Source organism: Quercus lobata, chromosome 2, assembly GCF_001633185.2.
Source record: "Quercus lobata isolate SW786 chromosome 2, ValleyOak3.0 Primary Assembly, whole genome shotgun sequence".
Classification (NCBI taxonomy): domain Eukaryota; kingdom Viridiplantae; phylum Streptophyta; class Magnoliopsida; order Fagales; family Fagaceae; genus Quercus; species Quercus lobata.
In genome coordinates this window covers 2,995,137-3,015,277 of record NC_044905.1, presented here as the reverse complement: position 1 = coordinate 3,015,277, position 20,141 = coordinate 2,995,137, and the positions used below count along the sequence as shown (strand labels likewise).

The window sequence follows — 20,141 nt, the reverse complement described above, 5'->3', positions numbered from 1 at the left end:
CACGGAAAACATTATTTTCCGGAAAATGATTTCCGGTTGACCACAAATTTCCCCTTTGACCACGGAAATCCATTTCAGTTCCTATTTTTACTTCAAATGATTTCCGGAACTGGGGATGCGCAAGGGAGAACGAGAGAGCTCACAGACACGCCGTCATTCGTGAAGCTCCGATCGCGCCGTCGATCCGAAGCACCGGTCCGATCGACAGCGCAATCGACAGCACGCGAAGCACCGTTTGCGAGATCGCGCGATCTCGCGATCGACGGCGCGCGAATCACCCTTCGCGAGATCGCAATCGACGCGAACGGTGCTTCGCGAGATCGCGCCGTCGATTGCGATCTCGCGGAGCGTCGAGCGACGCTTCGCGATCGACGCGAACGGTGCTTCGCGAGATCGCGCCGTCGATCGCGATCTCGCGGAGCGTCAAGCGACGATTCGCGAGATCGCGAACGGTGCTTCGCTCACCGTCGATCTCGCGAACGGTGCTTCGGCGCCGTCGATCTCGCGAACGGTGCTTTGGCGCCGTCGATCTCGCGAACGGTGCTTCGCCGCCGTCGATCGTGCCGGTTCTTTTAGGTTTTGTAAGTGTTTTTCTGGGTTTTGTCTTTTCCTTCTTTTTTTCCAAACACCAGAAAATATTTTTCGGAAAATTTTTTGAAATGCAACCAAACACACAGAAATATTTTCCTTTTCCGGAAATTAGCATTTCCGGAAAATATGTATTTTCCGGAAAACGTTTTACGGCAACCAAACACAGCCTAAGATAAAGACAAATTTGAAAAGTCAAAAAATCAACCAAATATTAATAAAGATAAAGTTAAAAGCTTAACAATTCAGTGGCCCAATCACAGAATCAGATAAAGACAAAGTATTAAAATTAGTATTAAAGAATAAAGAAAGGGGGAGAGAGAGAGAGAGAGAGTCATAATTTTCATTTCAGAAAAAGTCATTCAGATAGAGAAAGAGAGTGAGAGAGAGTCAGAGAGGGAGGGAAAACCTGCACCGGAGCAGCCAAGCATCGGAGCAGCTGAGCAGGGAGGCCTGAAGGCTGAGGCCACTGAGGCAGTGACGAGGTCACGAGGCGACGAGCAATCTCCGATGAGGGCAGTGGCGAGTGACGAGCGACGAGGACGAGGGGCGAGCGAGCCTAGCGACGATGACGATCTGGACTGGACCGATCTCTGACGACGAGCGAGCTGCGAGCGACGTGACCGATCCGATCTCCATGACTTCGGCTGTTGGCAATTGGCTTGAGCCTGAGGCGTGGCTCTGAGGGATTGAGGCAGTGAGGCGTTGCTCTGAGGGACTGAGGCAGTGAGGCATTGCTTGCTCTGTCTTCACTCTTTATGTTTGCTTTAGGCCTTTAGGGATTTCTGATTTAGAAAATTAGAAGTGAGTTCTGATTTGATTTGCTCTGCAGCTCTGTATTGGTTTTTTTTTTTTTTTTTTTTTTTTTTTTGAGAATCCGTGGGTTTGCCTCTGTAATCTGTTGGGCTTGCCGAGTTGCCGTGGGCTTGCCTCTGTTACCAAATTTTATTTTGGGCTTTCTTCATTTATTTATTTATTTTTATTTTTTTGCTTGAAATCAGAACAATTAATTTTTTTTTTTTTTTTAATTCGAGGGTGTTCCTATAATACAGAGCAAGTATAAAAAAATTTGTAAAAAAATTTTTTTTTCAGGTTTTTTTTTCAAGTTAGGGTGTTCCTGGGAACACCCTGACTTGCATGTGGCGCCGCCACTGCTCTGCTAAGGGGTCTAGTGACATTAATGCCAACTCAGATCCTTAAAAAATTACCACCAATTACTTCCCCGGCTTGTGCAACTCTAGAAACTTCCCCAAGGCTTTTGCCAATCCCATAGGTTGTTTTTGCGTTTAGTCTGTTCATTGGGATACCATGGAGTTGAACCCAGAATTTGACAGTGTGAAATCTAATATTCCAGATAGGGCATGAGCCATCATAGTGAGAGAGAATTATAAGATGTTTATCATGGGTCCACGGTTCTGTAGCTAAAATCCTTTCAGCCTCGTTCTCATTATCAAACACAAACAATAGGATATGGTTACCAACATCTTGGATTTCGAATCTGTTTCGGGTTTTCCACAATGGCTTAAGAGTTCTTCCAATTGCCTCGATGTTAAGCGCTCTTCTTGTCATAAACTTGGCTGCGAGAATCACCTTTTTAGCAGCAGGGTTTTCTTCATCCAAAGTAACCTTGTTATTTTCTTCCTCCAGAAGGGAGAATCGTTTCCAATCGTTTAGTACGTCCTTCATATGCTCCAGGGGACACTCAGTGCTATAGAAAGAAAGAAAGAAAGAAAGGCTTACTATTTCCCCACCCCAAGAAAAAAGAGACCACTAGCCCTACTATCAACGGTGTCAATAGAGGGGAAGAATATCACTCCTAGAGGAAGATAAAGGATTCTACAACCCTGCCGCTCTAAGCTACGCTAGAGAGACGTGAGCAGAGAAAAAGCAACTCTTCTTTATGTTCATACATTTATACTAGATTCCAACAAACCCAGATGAAAAAAAAAATGTACTATGAGCAATTATGCTATGAACCTAACTTTAACAGGGTTAATTCATCTCTAAAATCAATGTGAGCTAGTATATGTAATACATGATTTCAATCTATAAAGTGCATGTTTCACATTGATTGTGACAGTCTCTTCAATTCTACAACTTAACTGCATATGGAGGAAATAATAGAATTGCTATTGCTTACATTACAATGCGCAATTTGATTAACCCTTATTTTAGTTGTTTTATTCATGTAATACTAGACATGGATTTGAACTTTTAACTATAGTTTTTGTATTTTTTTTTTTTTTTTGAATCTTTTATATATAGCATTATGAAGTTATTAGGTATAGAATTATGTGAAAAGAGTAAATAGATTTAATTTTTTTTTTTTTAATGTGGATAGAATAAATAATTGGCCTAACCTCAGTCAGACCTTGAAAATATCAAGATGTGCCAATTAACTTACAGAATTATTGATTATAAATATCTATTATTGATTAAAAAATTAATGCTAATAATGCATCGTTGTCAACCTTTTTTTTTTTTTTTTTTTTTTTTTTTGAGAATGACATTGTTGTTAACCTCTAGTATTAAATATTTCAACTTTTTAAAATTCTTAAACAAAGAACTTTGGCCTCTCTAAGTTTGAATCCTGGTTCCATCCTTGACTACAAAGTAACCAATTATAAATTTATAATAATAAGAGTAATGAGTATGTACGTGAATAATTGTGTCCCTTGCTTGTAATGTAATCTTCTTTATTTATACTTGAGCCTTCGATATTTATCCTTGATATTATAAGACACATTTCCTTTGTTCTAGGGTGATAATTTATGCATTTGAATTATATGTAATCTCTTATGATAAAAAAATTTGGGGCGTATTCTACTGTTGTCCTTCATTAAAAAAAAAAAAAAAAAAAAAAAAAATTCATGTTGTTTTTGTTATTGTTATATTTTTCTTACATTACATAGTCTATTCAAGACATATCAAACTGAGATAGGCTCATAGCTTACCCCCTAGATTTATTTTCTGGCCCAATTGCTAGACATAGTGATTATGAGAATGTGGTTTTCTATTTTGTCTCTATTCTTTTGGGGATGGGCTAATTCCTTTTTAAATATATGAGGAAGCCCATATCCTCACCCTGACTAAATAACAATGGGCCGATTTAAATTGTTATTTTCTTTCACCTAGTGTTATGATGACTAAAGAGTAGTTTTCTCCTCCCTCTCTCACATAATATATATATATATATATATATATATATATAATTAGAGATATCATGTTGAAAAGTATAAGGTCTTACCATGTGGAGCTCTAATCTTGTATTTAGCCTCTTTAACCTCCTCTTATTAACTCTTTTTTATTGTTATCCAAAAGATTATATTGATTTTATTTGAGAAAACATTCAGTCCGGTCTTGGCGTAAATCTCACACTTTACGCCCTCTAATAATAAAAAGCCACGTCAGCATTTCACTGGACAATGAAATAAATCTGTCACACACAATCATTCTTCCTAAAACCCAATTTCACAAAAATCCAAAAGCCCAACTTCCACACGCAACTGAGAACCAAATCCTTCAATCTCTAGCTGCTAGAGATACCACTAGTGTAGAAAAAAGACAGAGCCACCATTGACGAAGTGCAGAAAAACATACAAAGATTAACATTTGAAGATTGTTTTGGTGGTTTCTTTTTATAAGATTTGTTGGTGTGGATCTGATTTATTGCAATGATGGATGATTCAAGAGATATTCACGTTTGCTATGAAATATAATTACTCATTTTTCTTCATAACTGTTTGTTGTTTTTCCTATATCCCCGACTTAAGAGAGTAGAAGAGGGGTGTGGGAAGTGGAAGATGTGAAAGGAAAAAGAGATATTTAGGATCTTTAGATCTGTGAGTTTTAGTTGTCGTGGGAAGGAAATTTTTGGGTCTCATCTGTTGGCTCCGTGAGTCGTTGTCGCCGGAATGAGGGGGAAAGCGAAGCAGCAGTAGTTGTTGGTGGTCTGTACATTTTAAGAAATTTTTTGGGTCTCCTCTCAGTCAGGCATCTCTGAAGTTGTACTAGTTTCGCTGTCTGGTCCGTGGGTTGCCGTTGCCAGAATGAGGGGGAAATCGGAGCAGTGGTGCTGTGGTAGTTACTGTTGGTCCGTGGAAGGGAGTGTGGATGAGTAGTCATTGGGTGTGGCCAGTTGTATTAACGTTTTAGGAAAAATGCTATTGTGGAGCTCTTTTATTGGAGGACATAATTGCATAAATCTCATGCTTTACGCCACATCCGGACACAATTTGCACTCTTTATTTATTTATTTACTATTATCTAAAAGATGGGTTACTATTGAAAATTAGACCAAATCATATCATACCTTATAAAAAGCTCAAGCCCACTTATTTCTTTATATATTATGACCTAGGCATCAATATATATATATATAAAAGCAGAGATCTCATGTGAGAAAGCATTAGGTCTTGTCATGTAGAGCTCTAATATTTCATTTAGCCTTTTTAACCTCTTCTTATTAACTCTTTTTTACTGTTACCCAAAAGATCACGTTATTATTATTATTTTTTTACTGTTATTTAAAAAATGGGTTGCTATTGAAAATTAAACCAAACCAAATCAAACCAAACTTTTTAAAAAGTCCAAGTCCACTTATTCTCTTACATATTATGACCCATTTATTCTCTTACATATTATGACCCAAGCATTATCCTTTCCCATTTGTAGATGAATGCCAAGACTTTAACCCACTTACAAACTCTCTTTCTTCTCACCCACATGTAGATGAAACTTGAAAGTCAAGACTCTAACGCATTGTTTTACTATTACCAAAATAAAAGATCTGAGATTGACAAAACATTTGTAAGAGAGAGAAATAGGAATTTGAGGGGTTGCCACTTTTGTCATACTGGCCTCCCAAGTCCCACCACCATCAAGTTGCTGAAACCCCCTATGGGTATTTTATTTTATTTTTTCTTTTTAAATTAGGTTTGGGTAATTTGATTGAATAGTTTTTGTTTTCGGTATAAAACTAGAGAGAATATTTGGTGCACATTATAATGTAAAGCCATATTCTACTATGGTTTTAAATAATCTATAAGACACATGTATACGCACTTGCCCACACCATGTTTTAATGTTGAACTATCGATAAGTAAAAAAAGACAGTTAGAAAGTTGGGTATATTTTTATTTCATGATATGCAATTTGCGAACACAACACAAATTAGTTGATTTTCACGGTCCTATTACTATTTTGCATTTATTTTTGATTTCATGATTTGAAAAAAAAAAAAAAAAATCTTAACTTGAGAAGACTACAAATATGCTATAAAGATACTAAACTAAATTTTAATATTTCAAAATGTATATGTTTATTTACTTTAATTTAATTTACTTTTTTAAACAGTCACCACTGCGCACTCTTAATGTGATGGTCACTTTACAAGTACAAAATTTTTGTAGAATGGGAGGTAAGGGCCAAAGTTCAAGTCTTTACGAGAGAGTTTCACACACATTTACATTTAAATTAGGCTAAAATAGAATTTCTATTTTGTATTAAAAAAAAAAAAAAAAACTACGTTAGTAGTAGAAATTTTTTTTTTCATTAAAAGAGAAAGGAGATGGCGAGAGACTAAAATGAGGGAGAGAGAGTTACTTGGGGAGAGAGAGAACACAAAATCTCACTCTTCAATATTGATCGATAACCATCTTTATACTACAAAAAAATCGTCCTGTCCCAGCGTTTTTACAAACCGCCGTAATAGATAAGCCTATACCAGCGCTTTTTGCCAGCGCTTTCAAAGCCCTGCCATAGGAGTCCTATAGTGGCGTTTTTCAAAAATGCTGGTATAGGAAGCCCAAAAGCGTTGGGATAGGGTTACTGATTTCCCTTATAGGGAAAGAGCTATCCCAGCGCTTTTAAAAGCGCTGGGATAGCTCTTTCTCCATAAGGGAATGGAGGGACCTGTCCCAGCGCTTTTAAAAGCGCTGGGACAGGTCTCGCCGTTCCCTTATGAAAAAAGCCCTGTCCCAGCGCTTTTGGAAGCGCTGGGATAGCTCTTCCTCTATGAGGGCCTGTCCCAGCGCTTTTAAAAGCGCTGGGACAAGTCTATCCGTTCCCTTATGAAAAGAGCCCTATCCCAGCGCTTCCAAAAGCCCTGGGATAGCTCTTTCTCCATAAAGGAATGGAGGGACCTGTCCCAGCGCTTTTAAAAGCGCTGGGACAGGTCCCTCCGTTCCTTTATGGAGAGAGGCCTATCCCAGCGTTTTTGTAAGCGCTGGAATAGGGTCAACCTATTCCAGCGCTCTAAAAGCGCTGGGATAGATCACCTAAAGCGCTGGGATAGGTCACCTAAGAAATGACAAAAATACCCCCAAAACCATAAAATGACCAAAATACCTCTAAAACCCAAAAAATGACCAAAAATTACAAAAATACCCCCCCAAGCCCAAAAAATGACCAAAATACCCTAAAAACCTAAAAATTACCAAAATATCCCCAAAACCCAAAAAATGACCAAAATACTCTCGGAACCTAAAAATGACTAAAATACTCCCAAAACCCAAGAAAATAACCAAAATACCCCCGAAGTATTGTTAAATTATATTTTATTAATTTGAAGTATTATATTCAATCTTATTAATCAAGAAAATATTAAATATTACTTGTGGGGTATTTTACCCCACAAGCTGTTTGTCCTCTTTGGGGAGCCAAGCCCGCAAAGTTTTGTTCTTGGCCCCGAATGTGGTCTTTGGGATTTTCATCTCAGGCACTTTGGCCGATATTGGCTTGACACCCTTAGTCCCACATCGTGTGTTAGTGGTACACCATGCTGACGCTCCAAGAGCTTATAAGGCATTGGTGGGGCGCATCTCCAACCGATGTGGGACTAAGGGTGTCAAGCCAATATCGGCCAAAGTACCTGAGGTGAAAATCCCAAAGACCACACTCGGGGCTGAGAACAAAATCTTACTGGCTTGGCTCCCCAAAGAGGACAAACAACTTGCGGGGTAAAATACCCCACATTACTATTTATAATTTTAAAATAAATTAATCAAGAAAATATTAAATATTACTATTTATGAACTATTTATTTATAAAATATGTTCATAAACCTAATTGTACAAATTATATCAAGAAGTTCAAGGTATCCTACCGGCAAGGACACGCGTATTCCCACCATTCGGCCCAAGTTCGACCCACAGTTATCCCAATGTCAATATCAAAATGACTAGACACGGGTAATTCATATGTAAACTTTTACATTTACATTGCAATACAATATATATATTTTTTCTCTTTATGTACCTTTATTTATCTATTTTTGAAATTATTTTGAGTGTGATACCCTAGAAGGTCTAGATACTTATTTTTATTTTATTTTATTTTTTGTAATTTATGGAATATTTAGTTCGGTCATATATACAAGAAATTTTATCACCAAACCTATTTGGGATGGAACTCATCTACAATATGAAATTAAGAGATTTATGTGAGAAGAGCTATCTTTTTTATTTTATTTTATTGTGTTCCTATTTTTCTATTAACATAATTCAATTATTACTTAAATTCTATGATTTTTTATTAAAAAATTTAGATAATGCAATTCATCTTAATTATTGATATTATTTTTTGATTTGGTGTTCTTAATTGATTATGCTAATTATTTCCTTACTTATGACAATGTTAAAAAGGTTATGAGTGGTAATTTATAGGTAAAATTTACATATACATTGCAATCTAGATACTTTATTTTTGTAATTTATGGAATTTGTTTTTGGTTATATATGCAAGAAATTTGTTAGCAAGTATAATGGAAAGATTTTTAATTGTCATATATATATATAAACAAATTAAAATTTTACTACAAAGAGCTTCTAAAAATTTAAAACTTGCCATAATTTTTAAAAATTACTTTTTTATTTGTTATTAAATTATATTCTATTATAAAAAATATATTTTTTTATTAAGTTATAAATCGGGCATAATACTAGTTTATTAAATATTATTATGTCGAAAATATTTAAAGAGGAGTACTACTAGTTAAGTGGTAAGACACGCGCAGAATATTATGCGGCCCAAGTTCGAACCCTACTAAACACGTTTAAATTTTTTTTTTCTCTCCTTAAAACAAAAAAAAAAAAAAAAAAACCCTAATCTCTACTTTTCTCACTTCAGCCTCCTCATTCTTCTCTCATTTCTCTTTAATCTCCATTTTCTCTGTCTTTTTGTCTCTCTCCGGCAAACCCACACAACACCATCCACCAAAACTCAACCACACTCTTCTGTCACCACCAAAATTACCCGAAAAAAAACCCACATCCCAGAGCCGCCGCCGCCCAGCCTTGAACAACCCACCACAAACCCACAGGTATCTCAGACCCACACCACCACAATCATATCCACTTCTCAAATCTCAAACCCATGGAAAAGAAAAAAATGAGGGATCTTTGACCAGAAAAATAAAAGAAAATAAGTTTAGGATTTGGAGAGGAGATGAGATTTTGAGATAGAGGAACCGAGTGAGGAAGAGGGCGAGCTCAAGGTGAGCAACAGCCGTGGAGGCTTGGAAAGTGGCAGAGCAAGGTCGAGCCTTGGTGGTCTGTGAGCAAGAACTCTTCTTCTAGTTTGATGAAGAAAGCGAGGATCGATTCTTTTCGGCTTTTCGTCGAGGCCGTGGTGGAGAAGTGTGGTGGCAATGCTCAAGAGAGGTATGCATGGTATGGTGGCTCGAGGGAGGAACTTCTTGAAATCGTGAAACATGGGTTCAGTCACTGTGAAAGCCTGTACATGGCCAGTCTTATGGTGTTGGAGTTCATTTGGCTTCTGCCAAATATCCCATGGAAGAGTAAGTCTTTAATTTTGTTTCAATTTCTTTGTTAAATTTGTTGTTTCACATAGATTTGTGCAATGTCTTCTGTTTTCTTTTCTTTCTTGTAGAGGCTAATTGAATATAATCATACAGTTATATCAGTGATAAAAATTCTTAATGAAGGGAGAAAAAACTTCTTTAGTTACAATTGTTAAGTTGGATTTAGGTTAGCATATTTGCCTCAAGATATATTTTTGGAGTGTGTGAGAGAAAGAGGAAGTGAATATATAAAAAATTAGAAGATATGAGAGAAGGAAAAAAAATTAAAAAATAAAATTATTAGAGAAAGGAAATAGAATTTTTAATGTGAGAATTTAGTTCGGAACTTCAGTTCTTGTCTGTTTAACACATACTCAAAGGGTTTCTTCACAAATTTGGCAAGTTACTGATATGAAAAGCATGCTAACATGTCACTAGGCTATGTAGTGTTGGAATCTTGTCAATTTTCATCCCTATAAATGATGACTTATCTTTTTGTTTTTGTTATTACTTTCATGGTTTTTGTATGACTAGGCTGTTTTGCTATATAGGTTCAGGCTCTCATAAAGCATTTTGACTTGTTTTCATTAATATTTAACTGTACAGGATCTACTTTGTGCCATTTGTTTGTCACTAGGTTCCTTGATGATATAAACCATAGCTACTCATCTACTCATTGTTATGTGTTTAAAAATTTGAATTTTTGTGCCAAACTTTTGAATGTCTTTTTGCTGCTGTTGTTGTAGGTGGTGCAACATCAAAGCACAGCCGGGTGCCAATTGTTTAATTAAGCATTTTGGTGGTCATGGGGTCCCAATGGCATTGGCTTCAAACTCTCCAAGGGTAAATATAGAAGGAAAAATTTATTTTCATCAAGGTAAATCTTAAACCACTTACAACTTGACCGAGAAATTAACTTGCTAACATGCAGCAAGGATATCATTTTTTGTGTTTTTAATTTCTAAGATTCTTATTCAATATTTTCCAATTCTAGGATGGAAGGAATTCTTCTCTGTCATCATTGGTGGTGATGAAGTGGCATCTGGGAAACCATCTCCTGATATGTGAGATGCAACAAATTGTTTTTGATATTGACTTCTTTATTGAGGTTTTTTTTTTTTTTTTTGGTCGTAAGTGTAAAAGTCCATGTTTGTTATTCTAACTCCATGGTTCACTGTTTAAGATATCTTGAAGCAGCTAAAAAGCTAAATGTTGAACCCTCCAGCTGCGTAGTCATTGAGGATTCTATGTAAGTGACCTGACTTTTAACTCTAGAAGTTCCGAATTTGTCCTTTCATTGTATTATTCTGACCTTTGCTTTTGATAGCACCTACTGAGTATGGCATTGGGGAGGGGATGGTGATTTTCCCTTGCATGATTATTGATTTGCCCTTTTATACTTGCACTTTATAGTATCAACAGCCACTTATATTTAAGTCTTGGATAGAACATAGAAGAGTTACATATTGCCATGTGCTATATTGGAAGAAAAATATATTAAAAAATATTGTCTTCTTTTGTCTTTATACTTGTTTTTTATTTAGATTGGTGAGAAAAGAAATTTATGATAATAGAAATACCACCTAGATCACTTGGAGATCTGTATTATAAATCCCATGAGTCCATTAAGCTCCTTAAGCCTGTGTGCATTCCTCTATCACAGTCCATGTCATTTACCCTTGACACAGAATCAATTCATTTCTATTGAAGTACAATACTAACTAATTATTTGTTGCAGCCATTTTAGGTTTTTTTTTTTTAAATATTGCAACAAATCTTAATGTCATGGATTTTTTTTAAACTTAACCTTTTAGTTTTCTGAGACTTAGGTTGCAGAAATTCAGCCCTATAGAGGCATTACTTTTTCGTATATCTGTTATCTCTCATGGCATTAACTGTGAATTTATTCAATTTCCATTCTATTGTGAAACCTCCAAGTTTGAAATATTTAGTCCAAAACTTGTATGTAGCTCGGAAAATTACTTTGTATCAACATTTCAGGATTTTTGATTATTAATTCTTAATTTACTTGTTTTATTGCTGGAAGATGTGCAATTGTGCATGAACTTAACTGATGGAGTTGCATCTTTCACCCGTGCCTTTGTTAGATTCATGACTCTCTATTTCTTTTTTCTGTTTTTGATAAGCTTCAATTTCATTAAACTATAAGGAAGACCCGGGGGGGGGGGGGGGGAGGATGTCTGCCTTACATGACCCTCTATTTCTTGTTTTCTAAGTTTGCTCTTTTTTCCTTTTTTCAGTTCTAGTATAATTCTTTTTGGTGATTTTCCCTTTTTTTTTTCAAATTGGATTTCCAATTTAAAAGCTTCTACTATTTTGTTCTTGTTATTTCTTTTAGCTTTGAATGATGGCGGTGGCTTTATTTTATTAATGACTGCGTTAGAATGGTGCTGGTATTTGTGTTTGGTTTTAATTAAATGACTGGAATTTTTATATCATAGTCTAGACATTTGGGATGTATTATTTTGTGTATAACATTATAGACATTTGGGATGTAATTATTGATATGGTGTAATTAAATATATTTAGTTTCTTGGTTTAATGTGGTATTGTATTTGATATTGGAAAATTTGAATTGTGGTTCATTACAGTTGCTATAAAATAGGTATTGGAAAATATGTATTGTAGTTACATTACAGGTGCTAAAAAATTAATTTAAAAAAAAAAAAAAAGCCTATGCCAGCGTTTTTAAAAGCGTTGGTATAGGCCTTTTAAATTTTATTCATTCAAGACCTATTCCAGCGTTTTCAAAAGCGCTGGTATAGGTTATATTCACATTTTCGTAAAGGTTGTGCCGACACAAGTAAAAACGCCGGAACAGGGTCTGAAAAGTGCCGGGACCTGTCCCAGCGCTTTTAAAAAGCGCTGGTACAGGTCCGGCGACCCTATTCCGACATTCAAACCGCGGCGGTTTGAAGCGCCGGGAAAAAAAACGCTAGGATAGGAATTTTGACCCTATCCCAGCGCTTTTTGGGGCTGTCCCAGCGCTTTTGAAAACGCTGGGATAGCCCTGTTTTTTTGTAGTTTATGTCTAATTTACCTGTCAAATATCCTCATTAGGACGTTGAAACGTAAAACACGTTCGGTACTCTTGGTTGAATAAAAGTGCAAATTAAGTCACAGCAGCAATAGCTTAGAACTTTCAACAGAAATTATTAAATTAGAAGAAAAAATAAAGATCTTATCTTTGATCGTATCTTTTCCACACTTCAATCAAGCAGATGTAATGAATCTTGGGAGGCGTCTCTCAACTTATTTTGCTCCCCACTACCAGATCAAGACAAGTTGACTCTGGTGTATTTGAACTTAGTACGAAAGTCATTTTCCAGGTCTAAGTTTAATTAGAACTAGTTGCCGACACTGTACATTGTGCATGATAATATTTTTAGAGTAGTTTCATTAATTTTTTTTTCTTCAATTTCGACTAATTTAATAAATAATAATATGATTCATAATTATATTTTTATTTATTATAAAGACAATCATAAATGTAATATATTTAATTTCTGTTGTACCAAAATCAAAACAAGACAAGTAAAGACACCAAGAAAAGTATACAATCAAAGACACCAAGAAAAGTATCTAAAAAATTAATAAAACTCAACAAAATGACAATTCAAAATAAAAAAAAGAAAGGGAAAAATAAAAGATGTTACCCTTTTCCCTTAAAAAAAAAACCAAGAGTACTCTTTCAAAGGGGGAAAAAGTAGAGAAATATTTTTGAAAAAGGAAGAATTATTGTGCTAATGATGTCATAATCTAATGTAATCATATAACATCAATCCAACATGTGAAAAATGAATAGATAAATAAGTAGTGTTAGGCACAAAGTTGAATTTATTTTCTTAAAAAGCTCAAAAAATACACTAATAAAATAAGGAGATGAAAAATAATATAAAATATTCGTAAACGCTTAAAACAATTCCTCAAGTATATATCTAAGAATGTCATATAACAAAGATATAACAATTTTCTACTAATTTTTTAAACAAAATTTTACAAAAAGTGAAAGAAAACTGCACAAAAACCATTGTTTTCAACTGCACTAACTGTTCTCATCATCAGCTGGTCCAGGCTATCCCGTTGTCCAGGCTATCCTGTTGTCTTCTAAATAAACTAAAACCTGACAACAATACAAAATATGAAATATTATAATAAGAATTTTTCCCAAATCAAATCAACAGCAAACACCATTTATCAAAAGTATTTAATGTTGCAAAAAAAAAAAAAAAATTGAATTAAGGAATACATATGAATTAGTCAATAATAGGACAATAAGCAGGGTACAAACCTCTCGTTAATTATAAATCATGATTCTCTTCCAAGATTTCTACGGAGGGCCCATCATCAAACCATGGAGTTACGTGGTTTTCTTTCTTTTTATTAAGAAAATTAGAGGTATGTGGTTTATTCACAAAAGAGTAACACATGTTGTGGATAGATAAAGTATATTTTGATGATTTCTAACCATGAAAACCCTGCAAAAGATAAAGAATATTATAGAGTAAAAAGGATCCATAATTTTGCATATAGTACTCAAGAATGTGTCACAAATACTTATTAGGGTCTGTTTGGATAGAACTTATTTTGCTGAAATTGAAAACTGAAAAAACTGTAGCAAAATAATTTTTAAATGTGTGAATAGTGCCGTGAGACCCATTTTTAATGAAAAAATTGCTAAAAAATGGAATTTGTGGGTCCGTAAACAGTACACGGATGTACTGTTCACCGTGGAAAAGTTAACAAATGTGGGCTGAAAAAAAAAAAAAAAAAAAATGTAGAAGACGTAAACGCAGTCTCAGTGCTATCCAAACCCCCTCTAACTGACCTATTTCTAACAAATATAATTTGATTTGGTATTCGCAATGGGAACTGGTTTAAAAAGGGTGTGTCTATTGCAGACTTCAATTTGTAAAGAGCACTCCTAATGCAATGCGGGCATTAGAAGATTCAACGGTGCAAGATAGCCCAACCCCGAGGATTGTGATTAGGCAATTATGTTGAACGTCAGGGCTTATGGGTTGGTCACACCAAACAAACAATTACTACCTAACAACACCCTCCAAAAGAGAACACACATAAATACATAAAATAAATAAATAAAAAAACAACAACAATGATGACTGCGAGGAGAAAAACTCACAATAACTCACAATTTTTATCACCCGAGATCCCAAAATTCATAAATCCTCAGTAAAAATAAAAATCAAATCCGTTCCCACCATTTTTGTCTCCAACCTCTCACAGCTCCTCACATTGCCTTCACCAATTTTTGGTCACCGTTTTCGGCCACACCCAATCAGATTTGTCCCAGTTGAAAATCTAAATGCCAAGAAACTTTGTCGTTGTTGTTGTGAGGGTGAGAGAAAGACATTGTTGAGAGGATACAAATAGAACTGTTGAAGGGGGGGGGGGTTTGTAAGTTTAGGTTGTGAAAAGAGATTATGTGTTTGGGAAATCAAGGCTTTTCTTTCAAGATTTCAACGAACAAGTCATCATCAAACTATGAAGATGCATGATTTTTTTTATATAGAAAAAAGTAGGTATGCGATTTCTTCACAAAAGATTCACACATGCCATGAAAAGATAAAGTATATTTCGAATATCTAACAATGAGAACACTGCTAAAGATAAAGAAAATTATAGAGAGCAACAAGGATCTAAAATTCTGCATATTGTAGTCCAGAACGAGATCTTATTATATAGATACTCATTAACAGATCCATTTCTAACAAATATTATTCGATTTGGTATTCATAATGGGAACTGGTTTAAGAAGGGTGTCTCTTGCAGACTTCAATTTGTGTAAAGCACTCCTGATGCTAATGCGGGTATCAGAAGCTTCAACTGTGCAAGATAGCCCAACCCCGAGGATTGTGATCAGGCAATCATGTTGAACATCAAGGCTTATGGGTTTGTCATTATAGTAAAGGCTGCTCATAAGTTGTAGCATCTTAGGGTCGAGTACTTGCATTATGTTGGCAGGAAAAGCTGATTGCACCCATCTGATTAGGCTTAGGTCTCCAATGAAGCTCTCATGTGTTGGTCTTTTCCCGGTAAAGAGCTCTAGCAGCATTACACCAAAACTGTATACGTCTCCAGTGGTTGATGGTTTCTCTCCCATTCCGTACTCTACATCATATATAGTTGATTCAATATGTTAATAAAAACCTTTTTTTTTTCTTAAGAGCATGATAAAAGATTGAATGAGACAGAAGCTTTTTACTCTATTATGGCTATTTAGAATTGTTAAAATTTAGCAAAAAAGAATATAGAGAAAAGAAAAAAAGTTCAAAAAATCTTTTGTCTTACTCTAATCTTCCACTTTATATGCCATCATGCAATCTTATACTCCTTGTAGATTGAAGGAACTCTCGCAGATTTAAGGTTATTTTTAGAAGTAAACGTGTTTTGTTTTTTGTTTTCTTAAAATAGCCGTGTTCCACTTCTTGTTGCTTCCGTATCTCACATTATAATGTGATATAGAATTTTTATTCGATTCTTTAACAAAAAAAAAACTCTAATTTTTTGTGTAATATTATCTATATACGAGCAATGCTAGGACCGCAAACAATCACACAATTTTTGTCACAACATGTCATATGACTAGTTGTGAGTCGTGAAAGTCTAGGACCACATGGATTCGTTATTTTTTTCTCTACTATTTACAATTCACCACGAGGTGAATTGTGACAAAAATTATATAAATTATTACAGTACTAGCATTTCTCATGAGTATATATATATATATATATATATATATAAAGAGTTGACCTACAAGGCCTTAATTAGGTCTTGAATTAAAGATAATTGATATTATATTTTTTTATTCAAGTCATAACCAAGAGTTGACTATATGCAATAAAAACGAAGAAATTATATGCACGTAGCAAAATAGAAGAAGTAGATATTATATATATTTTTTATAATGCTAACACAGATGAGGAATGTTTAAATGAAGAAAATGGCAAGCCAGTACTAAATCAAGGTACTCCATTTACAAGTGCCCAACAGAAGAGAAAGCTGTAATAGTACTAACCTGGAGGTATGTATCCTACGGAACCCTTTAGAACATTTGTACAGCTAATAGAATGTTGAACGTCTGCTCTTTGCATCAGCAACCTTGCCAGCCCAAAGTCTCCAATCTTGGCAGTCATGTCTTCACCCAAAAGAATGTTGCTTGGCTTCAAATCACAATGCACCACTGGAACTTCACAGTCATGGTGCAGGTAATCCAATCCACAAGCAACATCAATGGCCACATTCAATCTCTCCACAACATTCAACACATCCCCATTCGCATTCTTCCTCTTGCCATTGACCCAGTCTTCTAAGCTGCCATTACTCAGATATTCATAAACCAGAGCCAGAAATTCCATGTTCTTGAAGTCTATGCTAGAGCATGATGTGATCAGCTTAACAAGGTTCCGGTGCCTAACATTCCTCAGAGCCTCACACTCTGCAAGAAAACTCTTCCAAGAGCTTGTCCTCTTAGTGTCAAGGACCTTAACTGCCACAGCAATTCCTTGCCTTAGATAGCCTTTATATACAGACCCAAAGCTCCCGTTTCCAAGAAAGTTTTCTTGGTTGAAGTTTCCAGTTGCTTGACGAAGGTCATTGTATGAGACCATTTGATGTTGTCCTTTCACCGATTCAGAAGCTCCTGTAATCTTTGATTTATTTCTCTTTAAGTAGAACAGTGAGCCAAGAATAAAGCAAAGGGCTAATGATACCAGGACAGTGGTAATACCAACAAGTTTGGCTACCTTTCTTCCCTTACTAGTTTTGACACATGCCAACTGCAAACAAAGCTTTGGGTTGCCTTCCAAATGGACTTCAGAGGGATTTCCAAAAACCCCACTTACGGGAACTACCCCTTCCAAATTATTGAAAGATAGATTCAAGGACTGAAGGGCTTGAAGGTTTTGGAGTTCAACAGGAATGGAGCCAGAAAGTTGGTTGGAAGAGAGATCTAGAGTGTCAAGGCCTTTCACGTCTTCTAAAGTACTAGGAATAGGACCTGAAAGTAAATTCCTGGCCAACAATAATTTCTGCAAGCTCCTACATTTTCTGATTGAGCTGGGGATATTACCAGAAAAAAGGTTGTCAGAAAGGTCAATGGTAGCAACATTTTCTAGAAGAGAAACTTCTTCAAGCAAGGGTCCACTTAAGAAGTTCTTTGACAGATTGAACATGGTGCTCAAACTAGGGAGATTGAAAATTTCTCTAGATAAGTTCCCATTAAACTTGTTGTTGGATAAGTCCATGGAAAGAAGTTTCTGGAAGTTCCCAAAAGTAGTAGGTATATTACCCACCAAACTATTCCCTGATAAATCAATTTGGTTTAGCTTTTGGAGATTACCTAGGGAATTTGGAATACTACCAGATAATCGATTTCTTGCCAAACCCAACATTTGCAATTCCTTCAAATGACCAATTTCAGTTGGGATATCACCAGAAAGTGAATTGTAGCTCACATTTAGCAAAGTCAGGCCACTAAGATGACTGATAGAGGTGGGTATGTTACCCTGAAAACTATTTCCTCCCATGTACAACTTTGAGAGAACCTTTGAAAGATTGCCTATTGATTCTGGAATCACACCCTCAAAATGGTTGCCATCAATTGCAAGGAAGTTGAGACGAGTGCTGTTTTTCAAAGAAGTAATGAAACTAAGACCATCCTCACTAACAATATCATTATAACCAATATTGTACATTTCAAGGAATGGGAGATTTTCTAGGCCTGGTGGTACCGTTCCTTCCAAACGGTTGTGTGCCATGCGTATGACTTTTATATTGGTTAGATTGTGCAAAGACCATGGAATTTTGCCCGTGAACTTATTAATGCAGAAGTTGAAAACTAAAAGATTTGGGAGTTTAATCCCAATATCTCCAGGAATTTCACCTAATAAGTCGTTTGAAGCTACGGCCAAAGAAACTAGGGAGGATATGTTGTATATTGACGGAGGAATGGTGCCAGAAAAATTGTTAATGGTAAGATCAAGTTCCTTCAAATTTTGAAGGTGGCCTAAGTCACTAGGTATTGCACCACTGAGAGTGTTGGTGCCTAAGGTTAAGTTGGTGAGCGAAGAAAGGTTACCTATGGCTGGTGGAATTGCACCATAGAGATGGTTTCTTGCCAACTTCAACACTTCCAGCTTTGTCAAGTAGCTAAACTCTTCAGGAATTCTTCCTGTGATATTCTTGTTTTCAGACAAGTCAAGGACTCGCAGCTCAGTCAATTGGCTTAAACTTGAGGGTAGCACACTTTCTAGCCTGTTGGAGCTCAAGTTAAGAACTCTCAAACGGAAAAGATTGCTAATTTGATCAGGAAGCATACCTGTGAATTGGTTTTGTCCAAGTTGAAGGGAACGTAGGAAGGAGAGGTTGCCAATATGAGGGCTAATGGACCCTTCAAGTCCAAAATCTGAAAGATCAAGGCCAACCACTCTCTGGCCAGGTAGGCCAGAGTGCTTATTGCACACAACTCCAGTCCAATTGCATGGGGATGAGCTGTTTTGGTCCCAAGAAGTTAAGAGGGTGGGAGCCTCTAGACTTATTCCAGACTTGAATGAGATCAAGGCTTCCTTATCTGTAAGGATACTCAAGGTGGCACACTCAACTCGAAGAAAAACGCATGTGCAAAATATAAGGACAAATAATAAGGTAGACTGAAGCATTTGCTGGGAAGGGGAAGCCATGAATCTTGGTTTTTGGTTGTGAGTTTGAGGGAACTCTCGTTGATGAGTATTTATAGCAATTCATTTGCTGTGGGCCAATAGCGACTGCTATAATACGGCCCAAAATAATTGGATTGCTAAAGTCAACCGAACCCCTAGCCTAAGACTTTTCGTGTTGCTTGCAATTTGGGTTCACTTTTTGTTCAATGACTAGGTCAAGGAAAGATTTTTTTTGTTGAAAAACTGAAAGATAAAAAGTTACAACATTTTTACAACAAAATTATAAGTGGTAGGTTGTTACTGGTTGTTATAATTGGGGCAAAAAAGTAATTTTAGTGTTAGGTTCAAATTTGAACCAATAACAACTAACCATCTATGATTTATTGTGAAAATGTTGTGGATATAGCACCTTCCAAAGTTTAAACTTGGGGTCTCACTTTTTGTTTTTTGATTTAATAAATGAAAGATTTTTGTGTTGCGTGTTGAGGATATGAACAAATTCACAAGTGGTGGTCTAGTGGTCATTAGACCTACTCCAAAGTGGTTTGAAAGTGGAGGTCTTAAGTTCAAATCCTACCATGAAAATTACTTGGGAAAAACGCCCCACGATCCCGATTTCACTAGTTCCCTTGTGGGACTAGAATAACAGCTATTACTCACTGATTATCCAGCTTGCAAACCTAAACCCAACAGGTAGGATGCTATTATAGTAACACTCAAATTGGAAAGCTACTCTAGTAGCCCCTTCCTACAATCTTTTTTGATTAAAAAAAACATTTTATAGTTTCGCAAGGAACCTCATTAGTCAATAACCAACAAATGATGGTGGAAAATAAATATAAACCTTCTATATCAATTTTTTGCGTTCCACTTTATATTTCACTAATAATGGAATGTCATATGTCTGAACTTTTTAAAAAGAAATGTAAAAAGAATACATGATAAATTGTAATTTGTGGAGTATAAAGTGAAACACAAAAGAGTGACATAATATTTGTATTGGTGGAGAATATAGGAACCTAAGTTTTATAGAAACCTTTTGTTTCAATTTT

The 20,141-nt window shown here is 35.8% G+C and overlaps 2 protein-coding genes across 2 annotated transcripts; one reads left to right on the top strand and one right to left on the bottom strand.

The window, feature by feature from the left end:
* Nucleotides 1-8,765: 8,765 nt before the first annotated feature.
* LOC115957234 (bifunctional riboflavin kinase/FMN phosphatase-like) lies at nt 8,766-11,120 on the top strand. Its single transcript, XM_031075437.1, has 4 exons — nt 8,766-9,385; nt 10,135-10,265; nt 10,383-10,452; nt 10,572-11,120. The coding sequence occupies exons 1-4, from the start codon at nt 9,378-9,380 to the stop codon at nt 10,639-10,641; spliced, it is 279 nt and encodes a 92-aa protein (XP_030931297.1). The 5' UTR covers nt 8,766-9,377; the 3' UTR covers nt 10,642-11,120.
* Nucleotides 11,121-15,137: 4,017 nt separating this feature from the next.
* LOC115978006 (probable LRR receptor-like serine/threonine-protein kinase At3g47570) lies at nt 15,138-19,110 on the bottom strand. The gene is made up of 2 exons (XM_031100037.1): nt 16,449-19,110; nt 15,138-15,541 (listed from the first exon to the last, which is right to left on the bottom strand). The coding sequence occupies exons 1-2, from the start codon at nt 19,108-19,110 to the stop codon at nt 15,138-15,140; spliced, it is 3,066 nt and encodes a 1,021-aa protein (XP_030955897.1).
* Nucleotides 19,111-20,141: the final 1,031 nt, after the last annotated feature.